Source organism: Microcaecilia unicolor, chromosome 5 (genome assembly GCF_901765095.1).
Source record: "Microcaecilia unicolor chromosome 5, aMicUni1.1, whole genome shotgun sequence".
Lineage (NCBI taxonomy): Eukaryota > Metazoa > Chordata > Amphibia > Gymnophiona > Siphonopidae > Microcaecilia > Microcaecilia unicolor.
In genome coordinates, this window is record NC_044035.1 from 47,500,853 (window position 1) to 47,524,153 (window position 23,301).

Below are 23,301 nucleotides of genomic sequence, written 5' to 3' on the forward strand. Positions count from 1 at the left end.
TTGATATATAGCTTGGACTCTTGTCGGACCAGTGTTCCTGTGGTGTGAAGCCCCTGAGTATAAGCGCCCCAGCCCAGACTGGATGCATCTGTGGAAGTCCTAAAGTCAAACTGTCCACCAATGAAGCAACTGAGCTAATTCCGGCGTGACACCACTGGGAAAGCAAGGTTCCATGGGCAGGACATGCACTGTGATGTGGCCTAACAACCTTAACATCTGTCAAGCTCAGGCTTGCTGGGTGTGCTGGACCTCAATGGAGATGCAAATTAGAACATCTGCCAGCACCTGCAGGAGGTAGGGCCGAGTCTGATTCGTGTCTAGCAGGACTCCAGTGTATTCCAATTGTTAGACTGGGAGCAAATAGGACTTTTGTTGTTAACAAGCCTTAGTAGCTGCAACAACTAAATAGTTTTCTGCATAAATATTTGAGCACCTTCCTTTGAATGTGCTCTTGACTAGCCAATTGTCCAGATGGGGAAATACAAGACCTCCCAGTCTGTGTAGTGACGCTGCAACTACTGCAAAGCATTCTGTGAACACTCTGGGCAAGGACATGAAGCTAAATGGCAGAACACGATACCGGTGGCAGTGTTTCCCTACTTGAAAGAGTTTCTGATGCCGAGGTCTGGAGCAAGCCCCTTGTGACTGCTGGGAAGGTCAAGCCTGAGGAGCATACTTATGCCTTTCAGAGTAGTAAAGCCTCTTCTGGTTCCTGCCTGAATATCTCAGAGAACTGGAGGCCACAGAAAGAGTGGAAAAATAGGGGAGGGGGGGGGGGGTGATCTTGGCGTCGGTGCTCTTCTTGATAAGGTCAGCGACTTGTCCGCCTTGTCCCCAAAAATACTGGTCTCCTGCTGCCAGCTTTTCTTGAACAGCTGGTTCTAAGTCTGACACACAGCCAGGAGAGTTCGCATATACAATACCTAAGGCAGAAAGTCTGGACACCACATCAAAAGTATCATAGGTTGCCCAGGGACAGTGCTTTCGGCATTCCTTCTGCTTGGCTACTAGCTTATGGAGTTCTGCAGCCTTATCCGCGGGGAGGGAATCTGCAAACTCTGAAACACTGTGCACCAAGTCCCACAAGTAAATGCTCATATAGAGCTGGTAGCCCTCAATACAGGACACAAGAACAGAGGCTTGGTAAACCTTTCTCCCAAAAATCTAGCACCCAGGGGCACCCAAGGCACGAGTTCTAGAACGCTGGGCTCTTTTGACAGTGGATTCGACCACAATAGAGTGGTGGGGCAGAACAATTCATACAAGGAAAAGGCCTCAAAATTATTAAAAGGTGAAATTGTATCTTACCCAAATTTCTTTAGCTTCGTTGCACCCCTCTGAAGTGGGCATTACCCCCTCCTACCAGCAGATGGGAGATGAGGGGGGGAAAAAAACCTGATCTTTTCCAGTGAACTCGCTGGTATAACCTGCTCGTGTTCAGGGAAATCTCCAGTATAGGTATACTTCTGCCAAAGCAGCAGAGGTTCCCTTTGTAACACACATCCATGCTCCATCAATCAATGCAGCTGCAATGATCATCAGACGAGCATAATACCATACAGTGGAATTTGCTGTCCTGCATATCCAAGAACTGCCTCATTGTTTCCTATTTTTTTGTTTGCTTAAACTGTAAGGGAAAGAGCAGAGCAACCACAGAGCCCCAGGCCTTAGTCCTCCTAGGGTGGGCTTCAGAACGGTGGAGCCAACTACAGAATTGGAGCCCTTCAATGGAAGACAGGGCAGAATAGACCTCCTGGTTCACATGGAATAGCCAAGCCACCTTAGGCAGAAAAGAGGGAACTGTGCAGATGGACACTGAATCCTCCAAAAAGGAGAGGTATGAGTCCTGAGAAGACAAGTGACTGCTACAAGCAAAACTTAACCGAGGGTAAGGTCCTTGACCGAGACATACCATGAAGGCTCGAACGGAGGACCAAATTCAGGTCCCAGAAAGGAAAGGGAGAGGCACACTGGAGGTTGCAAATGAGCAACCCCCTTCAGAAACCGGGCCACCTCCCCATGAGCTGTCAGAGGAAAGCCCTTCACTCTGCCTCAAAAACTGAACTTTTATGGAATTCAGTGCCAGGCCCTGATTCATCCCTTGCTGCAGAAAACCTAAGACATCAGGAATCTGTGTCTTCCAAGGAGACAGTGCCCACTTGGCATGCCAATTCTCGAAAACCTTCCAGACCTGCATATAAGCCAATGACGTGGAAAATGTTCAAGACTTAAGCAAGGTTGATACAACCATGGTAAAACAACAAAAAAAAAAAAAGTGCCTCGCTAAACACCTCCTTCCAAGGGCCAAACCATAAGTCAAAAGGGATCTGCAGCCTCCATTTCCAATAGACCCTGACAAAGGCCACGTCCCCTGGGTAAAGGAAGCGGCTTGGCTACTAACAGTCACACTAGGTCCACATATCACTGCTCATGGGGCCAATGTGGAGCCAACAAGAAGGAACAGAGGAGGGTGGTATGCTATTCTGTGCAAGAATCAGCTTATCAGAGGCCATAGAGGGTAGACAAAGGGGGGGGGGGGGGGGTGTCTTCCACCAGCCACGGTTTAACCAAGGCATCCACCCCCTATGAGGCAGCCTTCCTCCAGTGACTGAAATGCTCTGTATTGGCACTGGAACGCATAACCATTAAGTCGAAGACTGACAGACCCAATTGATAGTTCCCGCTAGAAGCATTGTGGTCAAAGTCCCTTGGACCATTCTGCCCAAGCAATGCACTCGCCAGCCCAGGAGACTCGCATAAGTAGTAACCACCACCAACTGCAGAGAGTCCATCGAAAACCCCCCAAAGGAGGTGTACATGACTGTGCACAAGTCAGGACTGGCTCTCACCTAGTTAGAGGGACAAAAGTTGATCAAAGTGTTGTGAAATCGGGGCCCATCTCAACAAGAGAGCTGATTGCAGAGATCACATGTGCACGAGTGCCCAAGGCACCCCCTCCAGAGGTCACCGCCATGAAGCCCAAGAGCTGTAGCTAGTCCAAAACCTTGAGAGATGGGCAGCTCACACAGCCTGCGAGACTGGGACTGTAGCTTTACCGCCCGATCCTCTGGGAGGAAAACCATCCCCCCGAAGCCATGTTGAAACAAAGTCTCAGATATTACAGGACCTGGCTAGGGAGCAAGCGACTTCAGGCGATTCACCACCCAGTCCAATCCCTCCAGAAGGGCTATAACCTGAGAAGTTGCTCCTTTGGCCTCTGTCTTGGAGTCAGCCCAAATCAGCCAGTTGTATCTGGATGTATCGGGATGTCCTAGCACCTCAGATGAGCCGCCACTATCTTCACCGCCCGATCCTCTGGGAAGAAAACCATTCCCCCCGAGCCATGTTGAAACAAAGTCTCAGATATTACAGGACCTGGCTAGGGAGCAAGCGACTTCAGGCGATTCACTACCCAGTCCAATCCCTCCAGAAGGGCTATGACCTGAGAAGTTGCTCCTTTGGCCTCTGTCTTGGAGTCAGCCCAAATCAGCCAATTGTATCTGGATGCCCTGGCACCTCAGATGGGCCGCCACCACCATCACCTAAGAAAAAGCCCAGGGCTCGGAACCGAAATGGTGCCCAAGCATACAAAAATGGATTTATTCACTGTGGTGATCCACAGTGGGAATGTGCAGGTAAGCTTCTGTGAGGTATAGAACTGATAAGTAGTAGTAGTAGTTCATGGATGACAAGAACTCATCTGGACAATCTGAACCGAACACAAACCAGACAATTTCTATACAAAGATGCTGTACCCAAATACAAGCATTCACCGCTTTTAAAACTAGGACGGGCCAAAAGGAGCCGCCCTTCTTTGGGCCCATGAAATAAATGGAATAGCAACCCACACCCCGCTCCTCTATCGGAACAGGTTCCATCACTCCCAGGTTCAGCAAATGTTTTAAGGTAAGAGCGACAGCCTGTCGCTTTAATTCTGAGCCACACATGGACACCATGAAGGTGTATAGTCGGTATGGGTGAAACTCCAGGGAGTAACCTTTTCCGACCACCTCCTATACCTACTGGTCTGAGGTAATGCAGGCCCATTCATGGAGGAAAAGGGCCAAATTGCCCCTACCAGAACCACAGAGGGGCCCAGCACACCCTCAATGGGCAGGCCAGGTTGCTCTGGCCCTGCTGAAAGGGCCCATTACTAGCTCTTTTGGGCCCACAAAAGAAGTTCAACAAAGGCCTACCTGTACCCGAGACCTGGGGAATAGATCAGTGAGCTACACGAAACCAGCCTCTACAGCGATGTCTAAGGGTCGAGGCCTTCTGGGAGCCACTTCTGTCGCAGCATAGAGAGGGCACACCTCCCCCATATCCTTCATCACATCCTCTCCAAAGGCCCCCTATAGGCCAGTTGACTCGAGAAGCTTCTTGGAAGCCGCATCCATGACCCTATGATGCAAACACAGCTAGTGCAGACCCACTAGAGAGGCAGCCATTGACCAGAATGCTCACCAGGAAGGCTGCACCAGACTCCAGATGAGAAATAGCCAGGGATTCTTGGCCACTGCTGCAGCCAATGCAGTATGGTCCTCACCATACAGCCAGCTCAAATGGCAGCCTGAATGCCAGCTGCCCCAAAAGCTAAGGCAACGACAAGGCAAAACTGCTGCTCCACCCACTTCTCACGCAGCTCTTGACGTGCTGACCCTCTTGCACGGGGATAGTGGTCTTTTTGGTGATTGCTGTGACAAGCGCATCCACCTTGGGGCACGTCCAGTACCTCTCCACAACCTTAGGAGCAAAGACAAAGACAATCTAGGGCCTTGGCCCCTTTAAGAGCCCCATCTGGGGAATCCCACTCCTCCAGCATCACACGAGCAAGGGCCTTGTGAAGCAGAAAATACTTTGGGGCCCTGTAAGGCCCTCCAATAAAGAATCCCCCCCCCCCCCCCTCAGAGGGGTCTGCTGTGGGAGTCTTCAGCTTCCTCTGTAACTTCATCTATGAGACGAGAAAGTTCCTCTCCCAATGGAAGAGCCAAAACACATGGGATCAGCTCCTCTTCCTCCTCCCCTGAGAGGAGAATTCTCCTCAAAATCGGAGCCCAAGGGAGACTGGGGGTCCGAGATATTCCCAAATCTACTGGGGTCCATCCAGAACCATCCAGGGTTTCAGAAGTCCCCCAGCCAGAATCTTTCAGGCTCCTGGGGGGGGGGGGGGGGGCACCATTGGCCAAGGAGCCAGCCTCTGCAATCAGGGCTTACGTAACCATATGGGTTAAGCTCTAGAATAAAAATTTAAAAAAATTAAAAAAAACCTCCCTTGCAGGCATACCTGGAATAGATAGAGATATACCCCCTACCCTCCCAAGCCCCAATGGGGGCCAACAGCTCTCCTGCTGCACTGAAGCAGCAGAAGAAAGGAAGGAATTCAAAATTGCTGTCGTTCCTGCTAAAGCCATCGGGGACTGCGGGTTCCTACATTTCAGTGGAAGGAGAAAACTATTCAGCTCCAGCAGCCCCCGATCCTTCCTGGAGCTGTTTCTGTTGTAGGAAACAGCCCATTGCACAAGTGGCAGACAGAGATGGCAGCTGTGCTGAGCTGCAGGCTCTTGCAGACTGAGTAGCATCTGCCACCAGGCATGGCAACGTGGCCAGCGCAAACAGGTCTGTCTCCCCACTTGGGCGGTTTGAGGGCTCCAGCATCTCCCTGCTTTCTTCAGGTATATTTTTTCTTGCACTCAAATTAGCTTTATTCTTCAACAAAGAAAATAGAGCTAAACCAGGCAGACCCAATTTGAGTTTTTGTTTTTTTAAATGCCTGGGAGCTGCAGGGGTGCCCAGGGGGGGGGGGGGGGGGAGAGACAACATCCAAAACAGGGTGATTGGGCTATGATGAGTGTGTGTTTGGGATGGGGGGAGGGGGGGAAGAGGACCCATGCCCCTCTGGCAGGACCCCACAAGGATATGCCAGGTGCCTCACCCAATAAACACTAAAATTCGCAACTGGGGGCAGCAGAGCATAGCTCTGCAATCAACCAGGTCCTGTCTGGGGACCAGGTAACCTGGGAGTGACCATTAAGCTAAACCTTAACATGTGGCCTCAGCCAGCACAGTGGGGAGCTACACCAGGGATCTGGAGCACCAGCCTGAACAAACTACCACCTGCTAGCGGTAGAGAAAAATATTCCAGAGCCAGCAGATTATACCAGCGAGTTCACTGGACAAGACCATTTTTTTCCTTCTTTCTCCATCTGCTGGTAGGAGGGGATAAAACCCACTTGTTCAGAATGGTGCAGCCAGACAAGAAAATATATATTAGCATTTAAGTACGTACGTATTTGATAAAAATAATACTGTACATGTAGATTAGGTACGCTCGGTGAAGCTGGGTAGAGCACTGCTGAGTCATGATTTATATGTATTTTATAAAATACTTACATACTTAAATGCTAATATTTATGCTTGTGTTGTGCCAGGTGTGTCACCATCTACAATCTAGGTGCTATTGCTGCAGGATTTACGCTAGTATTGTATAAGTGGAAAAAGTATGCAGAGCATGGCTCATGGAATTGTGTGTGTTTGTGTACGTGTATATACATACACATATACATGAATGACAGTTTCACAGGGTGGTGTGGCAGTTGTGGGTTGGTAGTTCTTGGGGATGGGGCAAGGAAGTTCAAAAAGATAAATTCCCCAACTGCTATGTTTACCACACAAACAGGCTGGATCCCTTTTTTTAGAGGGGTCTCTCTAAACCCTTGTCTGATTTATCCCATTTGTGAATTAGCTGTGTGTTTTCGCTGTTTTTCCCCATATCAAATATTACCCCATTCTGTTAAACTTTGTTATTTTGTGCCCAGAAAGATACTTTCAACCCCCCCCTTTTTTTTTTTTTTTTAAATCATTCTTTCCAATTTCCATTAGATTGGAAAGAACAAACACAAAATAAGATGCTTACCAGCTTCCTCCACAGAATACATTTCTCTCCAGAACATTCTGTGCTTATAATCATCTTTTGGTGCATACAAATATGTATTTAGCCCCCATTTCTGAAGCCTGAAGGAAAAAAAAAACAAACAAGATTCATAATTTTCAACAAAATCCTTCAAAATTTGAACACACTTAAATTCACTTCTCTTATGTATAGCAAGTTAAAGGAGAAAGTAGGTCTTACCTGAATTATGTATACATTTCCAAACTTACTCTGAAGAACTCTCTCCTACCTTTCTAGCATGTTAAAAGAGAAATTAGGTCATATCTGCATTTTCTTTCCATTAGTCCTTCTCACTATTCCAAAACCTGTGAGATAGTTGTGTCCAACCACCAACTGGTGGAGAAAGAGAACTAAAAACAGAGCTGAGGGATCTCTCTTGGCATCCAGTCCAGTTCCTCAGTATTAAATAGACAAGCAGTAAGAAGAAACTCAGAATAAACACAAAGCCTTAAACAACTCGCTAACCTAATACCAACCAAACAAACGTGTGGACCTCTCATCTTTGGCCAACTTGTAGAGAACAAGAGATATGCAGAAAGCACCAAGCAAGATGACAGTCATTCGACCCATTACTTCGCACCAACTAAATACTTCAGAAATCTTGGGCAGATCTCTGGTTTAGTGGGAAGGACTAATGGAAAGAAGACCTAATTTCTCCTTCCATTACGTAGCTTCTCAGTATTCCAAAAGCAATCCCTAGAATAAGTGGCATCCTGGCACCGCCTGGACAACAGACTGGTCATGCAATTGTGTGAGAGGTCAATCAACATGGGCATTGCCTGCAAGGTCTTCCAAACGCAGGGTGCCCCCTCGGTGGGTCTGTTTGCCACTCAATCCAATCACAAAGTCTTTCAGTTCTATTCCAGGCTCCAGGCACACAACAGACTAGTGTAAGATGCCTTCACTGCGGAATCAGGTCTTCTGTACATGTACTTTCTCATAACACTTGTAGGAAAGACTTTGCTGAAACTCAAGCAAGACCATTATTCTGATTGCTCATTATTGGTTCCAACAGATCTGGTTCCCCCTTCTTCTGGAGTTATCCTAAAAAGAACTGTGGAACAGTCCAACCCTCATCACCCAGAACGAGGGATCCTTCTGCATCCCAGCCTCCAGTCTCTGGCCCTCACAGCTTGGACGCTGAGGGCTTAGAATTTGATTCTTTGCATTTTCCTAGTGGAGGAGACAGATGCAGAAGGCACCCAGCGGGAGAGAGAAGAGATGGTATTAGTATGCTTCTTGATTTGGTTAGCGACCTCCTCAACCTTCTCTCCAAGAAGGTTATCCCCTTGGAATGGGGCATCCACCAAACTCTACTGAACCACTGGCCCCAAATCAGAAACATGCATCCATGAGTCTGCACATTGCTATACTCTGGGCAGGGATCCTAAGTGCCACATCAATAGCGTCGTACGCGCCCCTGGCCAAGAACTTACAATACTCCTTCTGCTGCTTGGCCAACTGGCGCAGTGACTCAGCCTGCTGCAGTGAGAGAGAGTCTGCCAAGTCCCGCATTATGCGCACCAAGTCCCACAAGTAGATGCTCATGGAAGAGCTGGTATGACTGAATGCGTGACATGAGCATAAAGGCCTGGAAGATCTTCCTTCCAAGAGTCTAGGACCTAGCATCTCTGTCCGGAGGCACCGAAGCATAGTCTCTAGAACTCCTGGCTCTTCTTGAGGGTGGATTCCACCACCTCGGAATGATGAAGCAACTGGGGCTTATCAAATGCAGGTGTGCTGTTGTTCCGGTGCACAGTGTCGATCTTCTTGGGCAGTACCAGGACCAACAGAAGGGACTCCAAATTCTGAACGAGAACTTCATGGAGTACATCATGGAGAGGAACAGTCACAGACTCCCTAAGAAGAGGCTCGAGCATCTTGGCCCTGGGCTTGTCCTCCACCTGTGAAGGAAATAGAATGGCCTCAGCCACTTCCATCATAAAAGAGGGAAAAGAAAGGCTCTCCGGAGGGGATTTTCTCCTTTCAAATGGAGGGGAGAGTTCAGAGGGGATGCCATAGGATTCACCCTGAGCGCTCATCAGTGTCAGACAAAACCTCCTCATGGGAGGGCTCAGACCAAGCCTGCCTCGACCTAAAGGAAACATTCGAGGAGTCAGCTTCCACCAAGACCTAGAGGAACGATTTGAGGAGTCGGCTCCCGCCTCGCATCTGGTGCTGCTTCCTCCACCGATGCCGAAGGAGTGCTGGCTTGGATGGAAGTTGACACTGGGCAGCATGTGATACTGGCATCAGAGACCACACAGCAGGCTGAGGGCCAAGCAGGGCCACAATGGGAGGCAGAAAAAGCGCTAACACCCCAGATGCTGATGCACATCATTACAACAAGCCATCCAGCAGCTCAGGGAGCAAAGCCCGATGCATTCAAGGGCAGATACAGGAGCTGCAAAGGGAGGCAGGGTAGGTGCAAGCACCTCCAATGTTGATGCACACCATTGCAACAAGCTATTCAGTACCGTGGGGAGCAAGGCCCAGATGTGCTCATCGAGGGCCAACACCAGGCAAGGTCAGGTCAGACGCTGGACGGTCCCAGGTGCCCTGCGCAGCAGTCGGCGTCAATACAGATGGAGACCCATTTGATGCACCACTGCTCCCAGTGTCTACACAACATCGAGGCTCCTCGGTGCAAACGAGGATGACGTCAAATCCTGAAGTTCCCATAGAGTGGTCTTTGTGACTCCAAGATGGCCGCACGTATGTAGTAACGCAGCAGACCGCGCTTTACCTCATTCAGCACTATGTCGAAATGGAGAGGGAAAGCCTCGGTCCAAGCTCCCCCGACGCCTACCTCTACTCCTCTTGGTCCGATGGACAGATTTGCTCGGCCTGCGGGACAAAGCGCACAGGTTGGGAGCGGTACCATAGGAGACGCCATGGCTAAGGAGGGCAATATGGCGTCTCCAGGACTTGAAGTCACCTTAAGCCCCAACGAAAGGACTCCGCCCCCGCAACCTCACCGGACGAGCTCCCCCTCCCTAGAATCGAGAGGCCCAGTACCGGAAGGTGAAAGGGAAATCTCTCTGAGTGAAGCTCCTATGGAACAGCAGGTGAGGGAGTCTGAGGTTCAGAGTTTACCCTCAGAAAGTAGCAGTCCGATTTTTTTCGAGGCGGGGGACGCCACAGAGATAGAACGGGTCCTGGATCCAATCTCCAGATTGCCCCCTGGAACTTTGGTAAAGCCGGCAGAGGTAACCCTAAATTCATTGAGGGACCTAATGGCTCAGATGTCTCAAGTTTTTTTAAGCAAACTAACCTTATGTTACAGAAATCAGTTGAGACTGAAAAAAAGTGGAGAGAAATGCCTCAGATTTAAAGACTCTTGAAAAATGTCATGAAAAAATAGAACAGGAGGTCTCTAAAGTTGGAAATATTCAAGCTACTATTCTTAAAGATGTATCGAACCTTAGGAATAGGGGGGAGATATATGATATGTTCAAAAGATATATGAAAGATATTGGAAATACCGGAATCTAATTTTCCTCCACTTACTTAGTCCTACTATATTCTACAGAAAGAGAGAGTTGCACAAGAACAACAACCATCCTTGAATATAACAGACTTTCTTGAAACATCAATTACAGAGCAGACAAGAAGTGGATATTTAGACTTTTCTTCCAACATAAAGCTAAATTATTTTGGGGACATAAAGTATTACTGTTTCCCGATGTTGCAAGGGATACTCAAAGAAAGAGGAAGCAATTCCTTTTATTAAAACCAGCCGTTTTACAACTAGGAGGAACTATTTAAAAGTTCCCATGCAAATGCATTGTGAATTATAATTCCCTTAAATATGTATTCATGAACCCGAGCCAATTGTCAGCATTCGTGGCTTCAAAAAATGCTAATGGAGTTCAATGAAGCGAATGCTACATACCTGTAGAAGGTATTCTCCGAGGACAGCAGGCTGATTGTTCTCACTGATGGGTGACGTCCACGGCATCCCCCTCCAATCGGAATCTTCACTAGCAAAGACGTTTGCTAGCCCTCGCACGCCCATGCGCACCGCGCGCCGTCTTCCCGCCCGAACCGGCTCGTGTTCGTCAGTCCCATATGTAGCAAGACAAAGACAAGGGAAGACACAACTCCAAAGGGGAGGTGGGCGGGTTTGTGAGAACAATCAGCCTGCTGTCCTCGGAGAATACCTTCTACAGGTATGTATCATTCGCTTTCTCCGAGAACAAGCAGGCTGCTTGTTCTCACTGATGGGGTATCCCTAGCCCCCAGGCTCACTCAAAACAACAAACATGGTCAATTGGGCCTCGCAACGGCGAGGACATAACTGAGATTGACCTAACAACTTATCCAACTAACTGAGAGTGTAGCCTGGAACAGAATAAAAATGGGCCTAGGGGGGTGGAATTGGATTATAAACCCCAAACAGATTCTGAAGCACCGACTGCCCGAACCGACTGTCGCGTCGGGTATCCTGCTGCAGGCAGTAATGAGATGTGAATGTGTGGACAGATGACCACGTCGCAGCTTTGCAGATCTCTTCAATAGTGGCTGACTTCAAGTGGGCCACTGACGCAGCCATGGCTCTAACATTGAGAGCCGTGACATGACCCTCAAGAGCCAGCCCAGCCTGGGCGTAAGTGAAGGAAATGCAGTCTGCTAGCCAATTTGATAAGGTGCGTTTCCCCACAGCCACTCCCCTCCTGTTGGGATCAAAAGAAACAAACATTTGGGCGGACTGTCTGTTGGGCTGTGTCCGCTCCAGATAGAAGGCCAATGCTCTCTTGCAGTCCAATGTGTGCAGCTGACGTTCAGCAGGGCAGGAATGCGGACGGGGAAAGAATGTTGGCAAGACAACTGACTGGTTCAGATGGAACTCCGACACCACCTTCGGCAACAACTTAGGGTGAGTGCGGAGGACTACTCTATTATGATGAAATTTGGTGTAAGGAGCATGGGCTACCAGGGCCTGAAGCTCACTGACTCTACGAGCTGAAGTTATTGCCACCAAGAAAATGACCTTCCAGGTCAAGTACTTCAGATGGCATGAATTCAGTGGATCAAAAGGAGGTTTCATCAGCTGGGTGAGGACGACATTGAGATCCCATGACACTGTAGGAGGTTTGATGGGGGGCTTTGACAAAAGCAAACCTCTCAAAGCGAACTAAAGGCTGTCCCGAGATCGGCTTACCTTCCACACGGTAATGGTATGCACTGATTGCGCTAAGGTGAACCCTTACAGAGTTGGTCTTGAGACCAGACTCAGACAAGTGCAGAAGGTAGTCAAGCAGGGTCTGTGTAGGACAAGAGCGAGGATCTAAGGCCTTGCTGTCACACCAGACGGCAAACCTCCTCCATAAAAAGAAGTAACTCCTCTTAGTGGAATCTTTCCTGGAAGCAAGACACGGGAGACACCCTCCGACAGACCCAAAGGGGCAAAGTCTACACTCTCAACATCCAGGCCGTGAGAGCCAGAGACTGGAGGTTGGGATGCAGAAGCGCCCCTTCGTTCTGGGTGATGAGGGTCGGAAAACACTCCAATCTCCACGGTTCTTCGGAGGACAACTCCAGAAGAAGAGGGAACCAGATCTGACGCGGCCAAAAAGGAGCAATCAGAATCATGGTGCCTCGGTCCTGCTTGAGTTTCAGCAAAGTCTTCCCCACCAGAGGCATGGGAGAATAAGTATACAGCAGGCCTTCCCCCCAATCCAGGAGGAAGGCATCCGATGCCAGTCGGCCGTGGGCCTGAAGTCTGGAACAGAACTGAGGGACCTTGTGGTTGGCTTGAGATGCAAAGAGATCTACCAAGGGGGTGCCCCACACTTGGAAGATCCGACGCACTACTCTGGAGTTGAGCGACCACTCGTGAGGTTACATAATCCTGCTCAACCTGTCGGCCAGACTGTTTACGCCTGCCAGATATGTGGCTTGGAGAAACATGCCGTGACGGCGAGCCCACAACCACATGCTGACGGCTTCTTGACACAGGGGGCGAGATCCGGTGCCCCCCTGCTTGTTGATGTAATACATGGCAACCTGGTTGTCTGTCTGAATTTGGATAATTTGGTGGGACAGCCGATCTCTGAAAGCCTTCAGAGTGTTCCAGACCGCTCGTAACTCCAGGAGATTGATCTGTAGACCTTGTTCCTGGAGAGACCAGCTTCCCTGGGTGTGAAGCCCCTCGACATGAGCTCCCCACCCCAGGAGAGACGCATCCGTAGTCAGCACTTTTTGCGGCTGAGGAATTTGGAAAGGGCGTTCCAGAGTCAAATTGGACCAAATCGTCCACCAGTGCAGGGATTCGAGAAAACTCGTGGACAGGTGGATCCCCAGCAGCCTGAAAGCACTGGGAAGCTAGGGTCCATTGAGCAGATCGCATGCAAAGACGAGCCATGGGAGTCACATGAACTGTGGAGGCCATGTGGCCGAGCAATCTCAACATCTGCCGAGCTGTGATCTGCTGGGACGCTCGCACCCGGGAGACGAGGGACAACAGATTGTTGGCCTTTGTCTCCGGAAGATAGGCACGAGCCGTCCGAGAATCCAACAGAGCTCCTATGAATTCGAGTCTCTGTACTGGGAGAAGATGGGACTGGATAATTTATCACAAACCCCAGTAGCTCCAGAAGTCGAATAGTCATCTGCATGGACTGTAGAGCTCCTGCCTTGGATGTGGAGAAAGACTGAGAAGCCGATGCAGGCGTCGAGGTCAAAACTTGTTCCGGGCACGGAGGCGGTACCAGGCTGTCCGGGGCAGAGCGCACCGACACCTCCTGGATGGAGGGTGAGCGGTCCTCCCGGTGCCGATGCCTGCTGGGTGCCAACTCCCTCAGCGACCCAGAGCTCCCGGTACCAAGTCGGGAAGGTGACCGGTGACGATGCTTCTTCGACTTCTTCGAGCGAAGCAAGTCACCGGAGCTCCCCGGTACCAAGGAGGACGTAGAATCCAGACGTCGCTTCCTCGAGACCGGGGCCGAAGAAGGTCGATCCCGGGGGGCTGTACCGCAAGAGCCCTCAGGGCAGGAGGAGACCTACCCGAAGGCTCACCGCCACCAGCAGGGGAATGCACAACCCTCACCTGCACTCCAGACGAAGCACCACCGTCCGACGACATCAGCACCAGTGGGGGTCCCGGTACCAACGACGCCCTCTTTCGAAGTCTCGGTACCGACGATGCAGGAGGAAGACGCCTCGATACCATCGACGCCGATGCGATCTGTGAAGACTTCGGTGCTGCCAACGCCGATGCACCTGACGAATCCCGAGAAGCTGTTGCCGTCGAAGCACCGGAGAACAGAACGTTCCACTGGGCTAACCTCGCTACCCGAGTCCTCTTTTGCAAAAGAGCACAAAGAATACAGGCCTGCGGGCGGTGCTCAGCCCCCAGACACTGAAGACATGAAGCGTGCCTATCAGTGAGCGAGATTATCCGGGCGCACTGGGTGCACTTTTTGAAGCCACTGGAAGGCTTCGATGACATGGGCAGAAAAATCGCGCCGGCGAAATCAAAATTCGCGATGATGACAAGAGGCACCAAGAAAAAAGGGGAGAAAAAACCCGTATGGGTGGCCAACAAGGTCGCTCCCGAAAGCGAAAGGAAACTTACGCTGGGGAAAAGAAAACTAGAAATACGGGAAAAAGTGAACCTCTTATGATTTTTTAATTTTATTTTATTTTTTGAAACACAGAAACACGAAAGACACGCGAGGTCTTCTGAGGGGCACGAAACGGCGGCAAAACACGACCGTCCCGAGCGCGGACAAAAGAAGACTGACGAACACGAGCCGGTTCGAGCGGAAAGATGGTTGCGCATGCGCAGAGCACATGGGCTAGCAAACGTCTTTGCTAGTGAAGATTCCAATTGGAGGGGGATGCCGTGGACGTCACCCATCAGTGAGAACAAGCAGCCTGCTTGTCCTCGGAGAAGAATAGCTTTAAAATAGCTTTGCTATATGCTTTATTTCCTTGATGTTTTTTTTCTCCTACTTTAATCTTGGAATCCTATTAATGAGGACTTATGTGCTGTCACTTATTAATGATGATTATCTATTATTTTTCTTTTTTTTTTTTTTAGAAGATTGTGAAGTTATAACACTTTCCTATTCAAGTGTATTCTTGGAAATGTAATTTGAAATTATCTATATAAATAATTCTCACCTCCAACGTTCTGAAGCTCACTCTGTGGCAGGGAAACACTGAAGCCCTGTACTGTTGGTAGGCTAGGCTGTCAGCACCACTCACTCTCACTCATGGACACGCCCTCAGCCACGCCCCATCCAGACATAATTCACAACCCCAACGTTCTATGAAGCTTCCACAACTCCCAACGTTCTAACTGCATGGTGGTGAAACCCAAATTCGCCCATGAGTGTTGGCCCCGCCTTCGCGTCACAACGTGATGACGTCGAGGGCTGAGCACTGACACTGAGCAAATCTCATCGTCCGATACAAACATAAAAAAAATAAAAACAACCTGCAAAAATGCCCCCCCCCCCCCCAGGTCACAACACCCAGTGCCGGCCACCCCTCTCCAACCGCCCACCCACCAGACCTGCACAAGTGTCCTAATCCCCTCCAGCCACCCCGCAATTCTCCTCTCCCCGCCCCTGCCGCCACGCCCCCCCCGAGGCAGTCACCGCTCCACCCCCACCCCCCACGATGACTCTGCAGCCACTGCACCCCCCCCTTCCACACCCACCCAGGACGTCGCTGCCACCGCTCCACCCTCTCCGAACGCCCACCCACCCAACGGACCTGCAGAAACAGATGATTTTAAGAAGCAAGATGGCACCGCAGGCAGCCAGCAGGCATTGGCTGTACACTCTGAAGCCGCGCCTCCTCTAGCCTGACGTCAATGCCCCTGCTGGGGAACCTGGAGGAGCACACCGACATCACAGGCGAGAGGAGGAGCGGCTTCAGAGTGTACAGCCAACGCCTGCTGCACCGTCTTGCTTCTTAAAATCATCTCTTTCTGTTTCGGCAGGTCTGTTGGGTGGGTGGCCGGACGGAGAGAGGGGGAGCTGCGGCGGCAGCGACGACCTGGGTGGGGGTGGAAGGGGGGATGCAGTGGCTGCGGTGACATTGGGGGGGGGGGGGGGGAAACGGTGACGGACTCTAGGGGGCGTGGCGCCAGGGGTGGGGAGACAGGAGAATCGACAAAAACCTTGCTAGCCTAGGGCCCGTTTCATTTTCTCGGAAATGGGCCTTTTTTTACTAGTTAAACAAAAAAAAAAAATCCTGAAGATCCGAAACTTGGCATGCCGAGGCAATAGCAACCAAAAACACTGTCTTCCGAGTGAGATCTTTATCAGAGGCTAGACGCAAGGGTTCAAAGGGTGCATCCTGCAATGCACTGAGAACCAAATTGAACTTCCACGAAAGACACAGACGTCGCAGCGGAGGACAAAGATGAAGAGCGCCTTTCAAAAACCGGACCACATACGAATGAGTTGCAAGGGAAGAGCTGGTCACGCGTCCCCAGAAACAAGCTAGAGCCGCTACTTGAAGAGAGTTATACGATAACCCTTTCTGCAAACCATCCTGAAGAAAAGACATCTGGGAAATAGAGGAAGAAAGAGGAGACTAAGCACACTCGGCACACCACGCCTCAAAAGTGTGCCATACTCTGGCATAAGCTGTAGTGGTGGAATGTTTCCAAGCCTGTAATAATGTGGTGATGACCGAAATAGCCTTTCTTCCTTAGCCTTGCCCTTTCAAGAGCCAAGCCATAAGACCTAAGTGAGAGATTTCCTCTATCTGCACCAGACCCTGATGCAGAAGACCGGGTAAGACAGGAAGGTGAAATGGAGGCTCCACTAGAAGAACAAGATCCGTGTACCAGGGCCAGCGTAGTCAGTCTGCAGCCACCAACACTACGAGACCCCGATGAAACCTGATCCAATGCAACAGGCGTCCGATGAAAGGCCAAGGAGGAAAAACGTAGAGAAGACCCATTGTCAGCCAGGGCTGCAATAGAGCGTCTAGACCTGCAGAACCACCCTCTTTTCTTCTGCATGTGTGCCCTGGCCCACGGAACCACCTCCAAAGTGGCTGTCATAGAACTCAGAACCTGTACATAATCCCAGGCTCAAGGTCAAGAGGAATGCAACCGGTTGTGAACCTGAGAACAGATTGAGTCTCCTGTTTTCTGGCAAGAAGACCCAACCCTGAGCCGTATCGAAGAGCACTCCCAGATATTCCATGGACTGGGAAGGAACAAGACAGCTTTTGGGAAGATTGATTACCCAACCAAGGGATTGAAGGAATTCCAGCACTCAAGATGTGGCCACTCGACTGTCCAATTCCGAATCTGCTTGAATCAACCAAACTTGGAAAAGGTGCGGAGCGCCGTAGCCAGACCAAAAGGCAGACCACAAAACTGAAAATGACGGCACAGCACGGCAAACCGAAGAAATTTCTGATGAGGTGGCCAAACGGGAATGTGTAGATACGCCTCTTTCAAATCCAAAGCCGTGAGAAACTCCCCCGGTTGAACTGACGCTATCACTGATCAGACGGTCTCCATGCGAAAGTGATGAACCCGGAGGCACTCATTTACCTTCCTGATCAGTTTTGATATCAACCTTGAAGTAACTATACACAAAGTCAAATACGTTAGCATTTAACTTAAAAAAGGAGACTATGATAAAATGAGAAGAACGGTTAAAAAAACAAAACAAAAAAAACTTGGGGGGGGGGGGGGGGCAACTGAGAGGGTAAAAACTGTACAACAGGCATAGGCGCTGTTCAAAAATACCATCCTGGAGGCCCAGGCCAAACATATTCCACGAATTAGAAAAGAAAGACGGAAGTCCAAAAGACAGCCAGCCTGGTTGAAAAGTGAGGTGAAGGAAGCTATTAGGGCTAAAAGAAACGCCTTCAGAAAATGGAAGAAGGAAACGTCTGAAAATAACAAGAAGTAGCATAAGGAGTGTCAAAGCAAATGCAAGGCGCAGATAAAGAAGGCCAAGAGGGATTACGAAAAAAGATAGCATTAGAGGCAAAAAATACACAGCAAAAATTTTTTTTCAGTATATTAAAAGCAGGAAGCCGGCAAAAGAATCAGTTGGGCCACTGAATGACCAAGCCTCTGCGCTTCACAGAGAGGTCCTCCAGCGGAGGAGAGGAACCAAAGTCAGCCTAACAGCGGTCTCCCTGCCTTCTAAACCAGAATGAGGAAGGGGGAAAGACACAGAAGGAAATTCCCGTTTAGGTAGATAGGCTTGGTGTAAAAGCAGAATAAAGTCTGGGGAAAAATCTAAATAAGAGCCAAAAGCAGCCCTAATAGTGCCCGAATTCGTCCCTACCCCGCCGTCACTTGCGTGTGGGCTCTGAAACTGCCTCAGGCGCCGGCACAGCAACGCAGGCGAAATCGTCCGTCACACGGGAAGACTCTCCCGCAGCCTCAACAGGCCCTTCAGAAGCCAAAACCGTGTCGGTGCAGCATGGAACACAAGCACCCGCAACGGAGCATCGAGAGCCGCAGTGGGAGCATCGCTTAACTGCTTCCGCCGCCATAAAACAAATCGCACCACCGACAGCAACACCCCAGCGAAAAAAGCAGGGAAAAGTAAGGCATTCGCCAGCGCTGCACCAGAAAAACCCACAGGCGGCGGTGACTCTCAGGGGAAGCCCCAAGGCGCTCCCTGCCTCCCCTGCAGATTCTCCCAATAGAACAAACAGGTCTTTGCAGAGCTCTGAGCTGTTTTGTTTTGGTTTTTTTTTTGCCAGTTGTGAGCTGCAGTGTTGTGAGGAGAATCTTTTTTTTTTTTTTTTCCAGCCAGAAGGAGAGATCACAGAGAATTAGGAGAAAGTGGGTAGACACAAGTATATCCTCAAGGTCGGCACCCTCAGCCAGACGACCCCAAGCTCGACTGGCAAAGAAGCCCAGGAGCACCCCAAGAATCCAGGAGCTGGAAGGAATCAGTCCACCACCTGCTGGAGATAGAGATCTGAAGTGACAGAGAGCTGGACATCCAGGGTCACTGCTTTCTCTTCAGTGTACTCCATCTCCACCTGCTGGTAGGCGGATACAACCCACCAGTTCCTGGATTTATCTGCTGCTGAGAGTAAGGAATTACTATTATCCACTGAGGCGGATCCAAAGGGACTCCCCTTGGTCAGATTTGCATCCGCACACCAAAGGAGACTCCCTTGCTCCAGGGTTCTGAGTAGCAGTCTGACATTCAAAGAATCCGTCTGCAGAGACCAACGGTACAGGAGGGACTTCTGTAGGAGGTCTCATGTGTGCTCTGGCCCAAGGAACCACTGCTATTGTCGCTGCCATGGACCCTAAGACCTGATGATAATCTAATGGTACTGATTTGCACAGGAGAGTACAAATCTGATCCTGAAGTTTGACAATCCTGTTCCGTGGCAGCAGTGCTTTTTTTGTAGAAAAAAAAAGGTGCCAGTACTCATTATGGGCGGGGTGACCACATATGGCTCTGCCCCCATGATAGCCACACCCACATTAGCCACACCCCTTGTGACAGCCATGGCGCATATAAACAGACATCATTGAAAATATTATACTAGTATAGGAGAAAAAAAGTGTGATTTTTTTTTTCATTATAAGTAATTTCTGTAAGCTGTTACTGCTCCAGTATACCCAGTGCAAAATAAGACAGCAGATGTAAATTCTCAAATTGGACATATTCCAAACACTAAAATGAAAATAAAATGATTTTTTTCTACCTTTGTTGTCTGGCAACCTTTGTTTTTCTATCCATATTGGTCCCAGTCTCTATCTGTTCTCTTAACTGTTTCCAGGGCTTCCTTTCCATTTATTTCTTTACTTTCCTCCTTTCTTTTTCATTTCTTGCCCTGCACCCATAAGTAAAAGCTGGGTCCTCCTCCGTGGAATTGACTGAAGGAGGTATAACGTGGATCCAGCTTTTGCCTATTTTCTCCATCCATGTGCAGTTTTTCTCTTCTCTTTCCCTCATCTCCATCCATGTGCATCTTCTTTTTTTTTTTTTCTTTCCTCCCCTCCATCCCATGTCCAGCACTTCTCCTCTCCCCTCCCTCCCCTGTATCCATATAAAGCAATAATTCTCTCTCCCCTCTCCTCCATCCAAGTCCAGCATTTCTCCTCTCTCCCCAACTCCTCCATCCATCCATGCCCAGCAATTCTCCTCTATCTCCTGCTCTCCTCTCCATCCATTTCCAGCATTTCTCCTCTCCCCTGCCCTCCCCATGTACATCTCCTTTCTGTCTTCCTTCCCTTCCATCCATGTCCAGCATGTCTCCTCTCTCTCCTGCCCTCCCCTCCCATGTCCAGCGATTCTCCTCTATCCCGTCCTCCCCTGCCATCCATGTCCAGCAATTCTCCTCTCTCCCCTTCCCTCCCCTCTCATCCATGTCCAGCGATTCTCCCCTGCACGTCCCGAATGATTCTCCTCTCTCCCGTCCTCCCCTCCCATCCATGTCCAGTGATTCTCCTGTCCTCTCTCCCCTCCATGTCCAGCGATTCTCTTTTGCCCCCTATCCTCCCCCTCCCTTCCATGTCCACTGACTCGCCCCAGCCTCCACCTGCCCACTCCCTTCCATTCGTGCACCCGGCCGTGCTCCCTGCGTTGCAAAACCTTTACCAAAGTTGCGGTAAACCGGCAGTGAAAGCAGCAGGCAGGCTTGCCTCCTCGTCACTCACTTCCCTTCCCTCTCAGCGCGTTCCACCCTCGCTGAAAGAAAATTACATCAGAGGGCAGTACGCGCTGAGTGGGAAGGAAAGCGAGCGACGAGGAGGCGAGCCTGCCTGTTGCCTTTACTGCCGGTTCACCGCGACTTTGGGTAAGGGAAAATTAGGTTCTTACCTTGGTAATTTTCTTTCCTTTAGTCATAGCAGGGAAAGCCGTCCTCCGATGACAGGCATCGAGGAGAGGGCCGGCGCACCATCATTGAGAGGGTCGCCCCTGAACTCCTAGTCTTGAGCCACCGGCTGCGGAACGCTTGTCCGAGCGAAAGGAGTTCCTCTGCTGACCACGGGCACGAGAAGTGAACCCAGCAGAACGCCCCGGGCGGTACCTTCTAGCTTCACGGAAGCGAGGTCTGTACGAGGAGTGGACCGCCTGGCCCTTAGAGGAAGGCCTCTGCCTATCTTCGGGCAAGCGCTGGGGTTTTGGATCACCCAGGCCTTTCACAATTTTCTCTAACTCCTCACCAAATAGGAGAAGTCCTTGAAAAGGCAACTTCACCAACCTTTGCTTAGAGGCCATGTCCGCTGCCCAGTGTCGTAGCCACAGACGACGGCGAGCCGCCACTGCTACTGCCATTTGTTTAGCCGAAGCTCTGACAAGGTCATAAAGGGCATCAGCCAGAAAGGACAAGGCCACCTCCATCCGCGGAGCCACATCCAAGAAGGGCTCCTCTCCATCTCCGGGCTGAGCCACTGCCTGTTGCAGCCAAGCTAGGCAGGCTCTCACAGCATAACAGCTGCATGCAGACGCCCGAACAGTGAGACCTGCAATTTCAAAGGACCGTTTCAATGCTGTTTCCAGCCTACGGTCTTGAACATCCTTCAGGGCAACACCTCCTTCAACAGGGAGGGTAGTTCTCTTTGTCACCGCAGTGACTAGGGCATCCACTGTAGGCATTTGAAAACGAGCCATATGTCCCTCACGCAGAGGGTATAACTGCCCCATAGCCCTGGAAACTCTCAAAGGTCCCTCGGGGTCAGCCCACTGAGCCGAAACAAGCTCTAGGATGGAGTCATGCAAAGGGAAGGCCCGAGCAGCTTTCTTGGTACTAGCCATCCTGGGATTACCCGAGGAGGCCATGCCACTGTCAGGATCTTCAATCGAGAGGGCCTGCAGGGTATCTGAAATAAGTGCTGGCAGCTCATCACGGTGGAAAATCCTCATCGCGGAGGGATCATCCAGATCCTGTGGTAAATCCGCACCTGACTCTGGTTCCTCAGACCAAGAACGTCTGTCAGAGCTCTCCGAATCCTCACACCCCGACCACGGGGGGGGGGGGGGGGGGGGGGGGGGGGGGGGGGGAGGGGCACCACAATCTGATGGGGAATTAACCCTTCTGCGCTTATCTTTAGGCCAAGCATCCGGGAAAAAAGCCTCAGTGGGCAGTCCCAGGCCAGAATCCATCGGGGGGGAGGGCAATCAGAGGAGCCTCAGGCGACCCTTGAGGAAGGGCTCTTTTCATCATGTATGCTTTATGCAGCAAAAGCACAAAATCCGGGGAGAAAATCTCACCCTGGGCACCCAAATCCTGTCCGGTGCTAGCCACTCCTGAAATAACCTCATCTCGAGGTGCCCCACCCGGCTCAGGTCTCTCCGTGTCCACGGAGGCCGCGCCATGCGGTGTAAGCAAAATGGCGCCCGCTGCCAGCTCAGAGCGGAAAGAAACATCGCTCGCCATGCTCGGGCCGGCTCCTACACCAATACAGCACGATTTACAGAGCCCTGCTGCTGATTTGCACTTGCCACAAGTGGAACAGCACTTTACATTGTCCGCAGCCATCGCCGAAAAACGGCGGTAAAATCCAAAATGGCGGTTTCGCGCCAAAATCGCCCCGATCGTGGGCCCACCCCTGAGGAGTTGGAAAACACTCTTACCTCAAAGGATCTAGTGTGCAACTACGATTCTGCTGAAAATCAGGTCAAAAACCTCTGTTCCAGCGTCTCTGCGTTTAAAAACGCGACGCGACTTTTTTTTTAAGCTGTGAGGAAAGCAGAGGTATTGAAGACTCCGGAGGCTCAGATGAGTGGGAAAGGCAGGGAAAGGGCGAACCTATATGCCTGCATCCACTGTTGGTGGGTAAGGACAGGGAAAGCAAGGCAATATGTCCACATCCACAGAGGTATGGGTAAGGCAGGGAAAGGGCTAACCTATGTGCCTTTAAAGTGAAGCTGCTATAGCCTCCAACACCCCGGTTAACAACTGGCAAGCCAGGAACCACCTCCCGGCAGATTTTTCTGGAGCTCGAACAAGCTGCAGCCACCCTGCTAAGGGAGATAGAGAATACTGAAGAGGCAGTGGAGCTAGCTGGCCAAGAGGGCACTGTGAAAGTCTGAGTGCTCTCTATCTCCCCTGCTGGTTGATGGACATAACCCATACGTAATGGCTTCATCTGCTTGATGACAAGGAAGGTAAAATTATGTATCATACCTGATAATTTTCTTTCCATTAATCATAGCTGATCAATCCATAGACTGGTGGGTTGTGTCCATCTACCAGCAGGTGGAGATAGAGAGCAAACTTTTGCCTCCCTATATGTGGTCATGTACTGCAGGAAACTCCAGTATGTCGATATCAAAGCTCCATCCGCAGGACTCAGCACTTAGAGAATTACACCCACAAAGGGACACTCTGCCCAGCTCACCACCGCCGAAACGTGGGAGGGGAATTAACCCAGCTCATCC

At 50.4% G+C, this 23,301-nt stretch overlaps 1 protein-coding gene across 1 annotated transcript in view; it reads right to left on the reverse strand.

The window, feature by feature from the left end:
- The window catches only part of OGA (O-GlcNAcase), a 314,455-nt gene that overhangs the window by 261,531 nt on the left and 29,623 nt on the right, over nt 1-23,301 (reverse strand). The window contains exon 3 of the mRNA XM_030202855.1: nt 6,914-7,011. Coding sequence (XP_030058715.1) covers nt 6,914-7,011 — 98 coding nt within the window. The remainder of the gene's footprint in view (nt 1-6,913; nt 7,012-23,301) is intronic.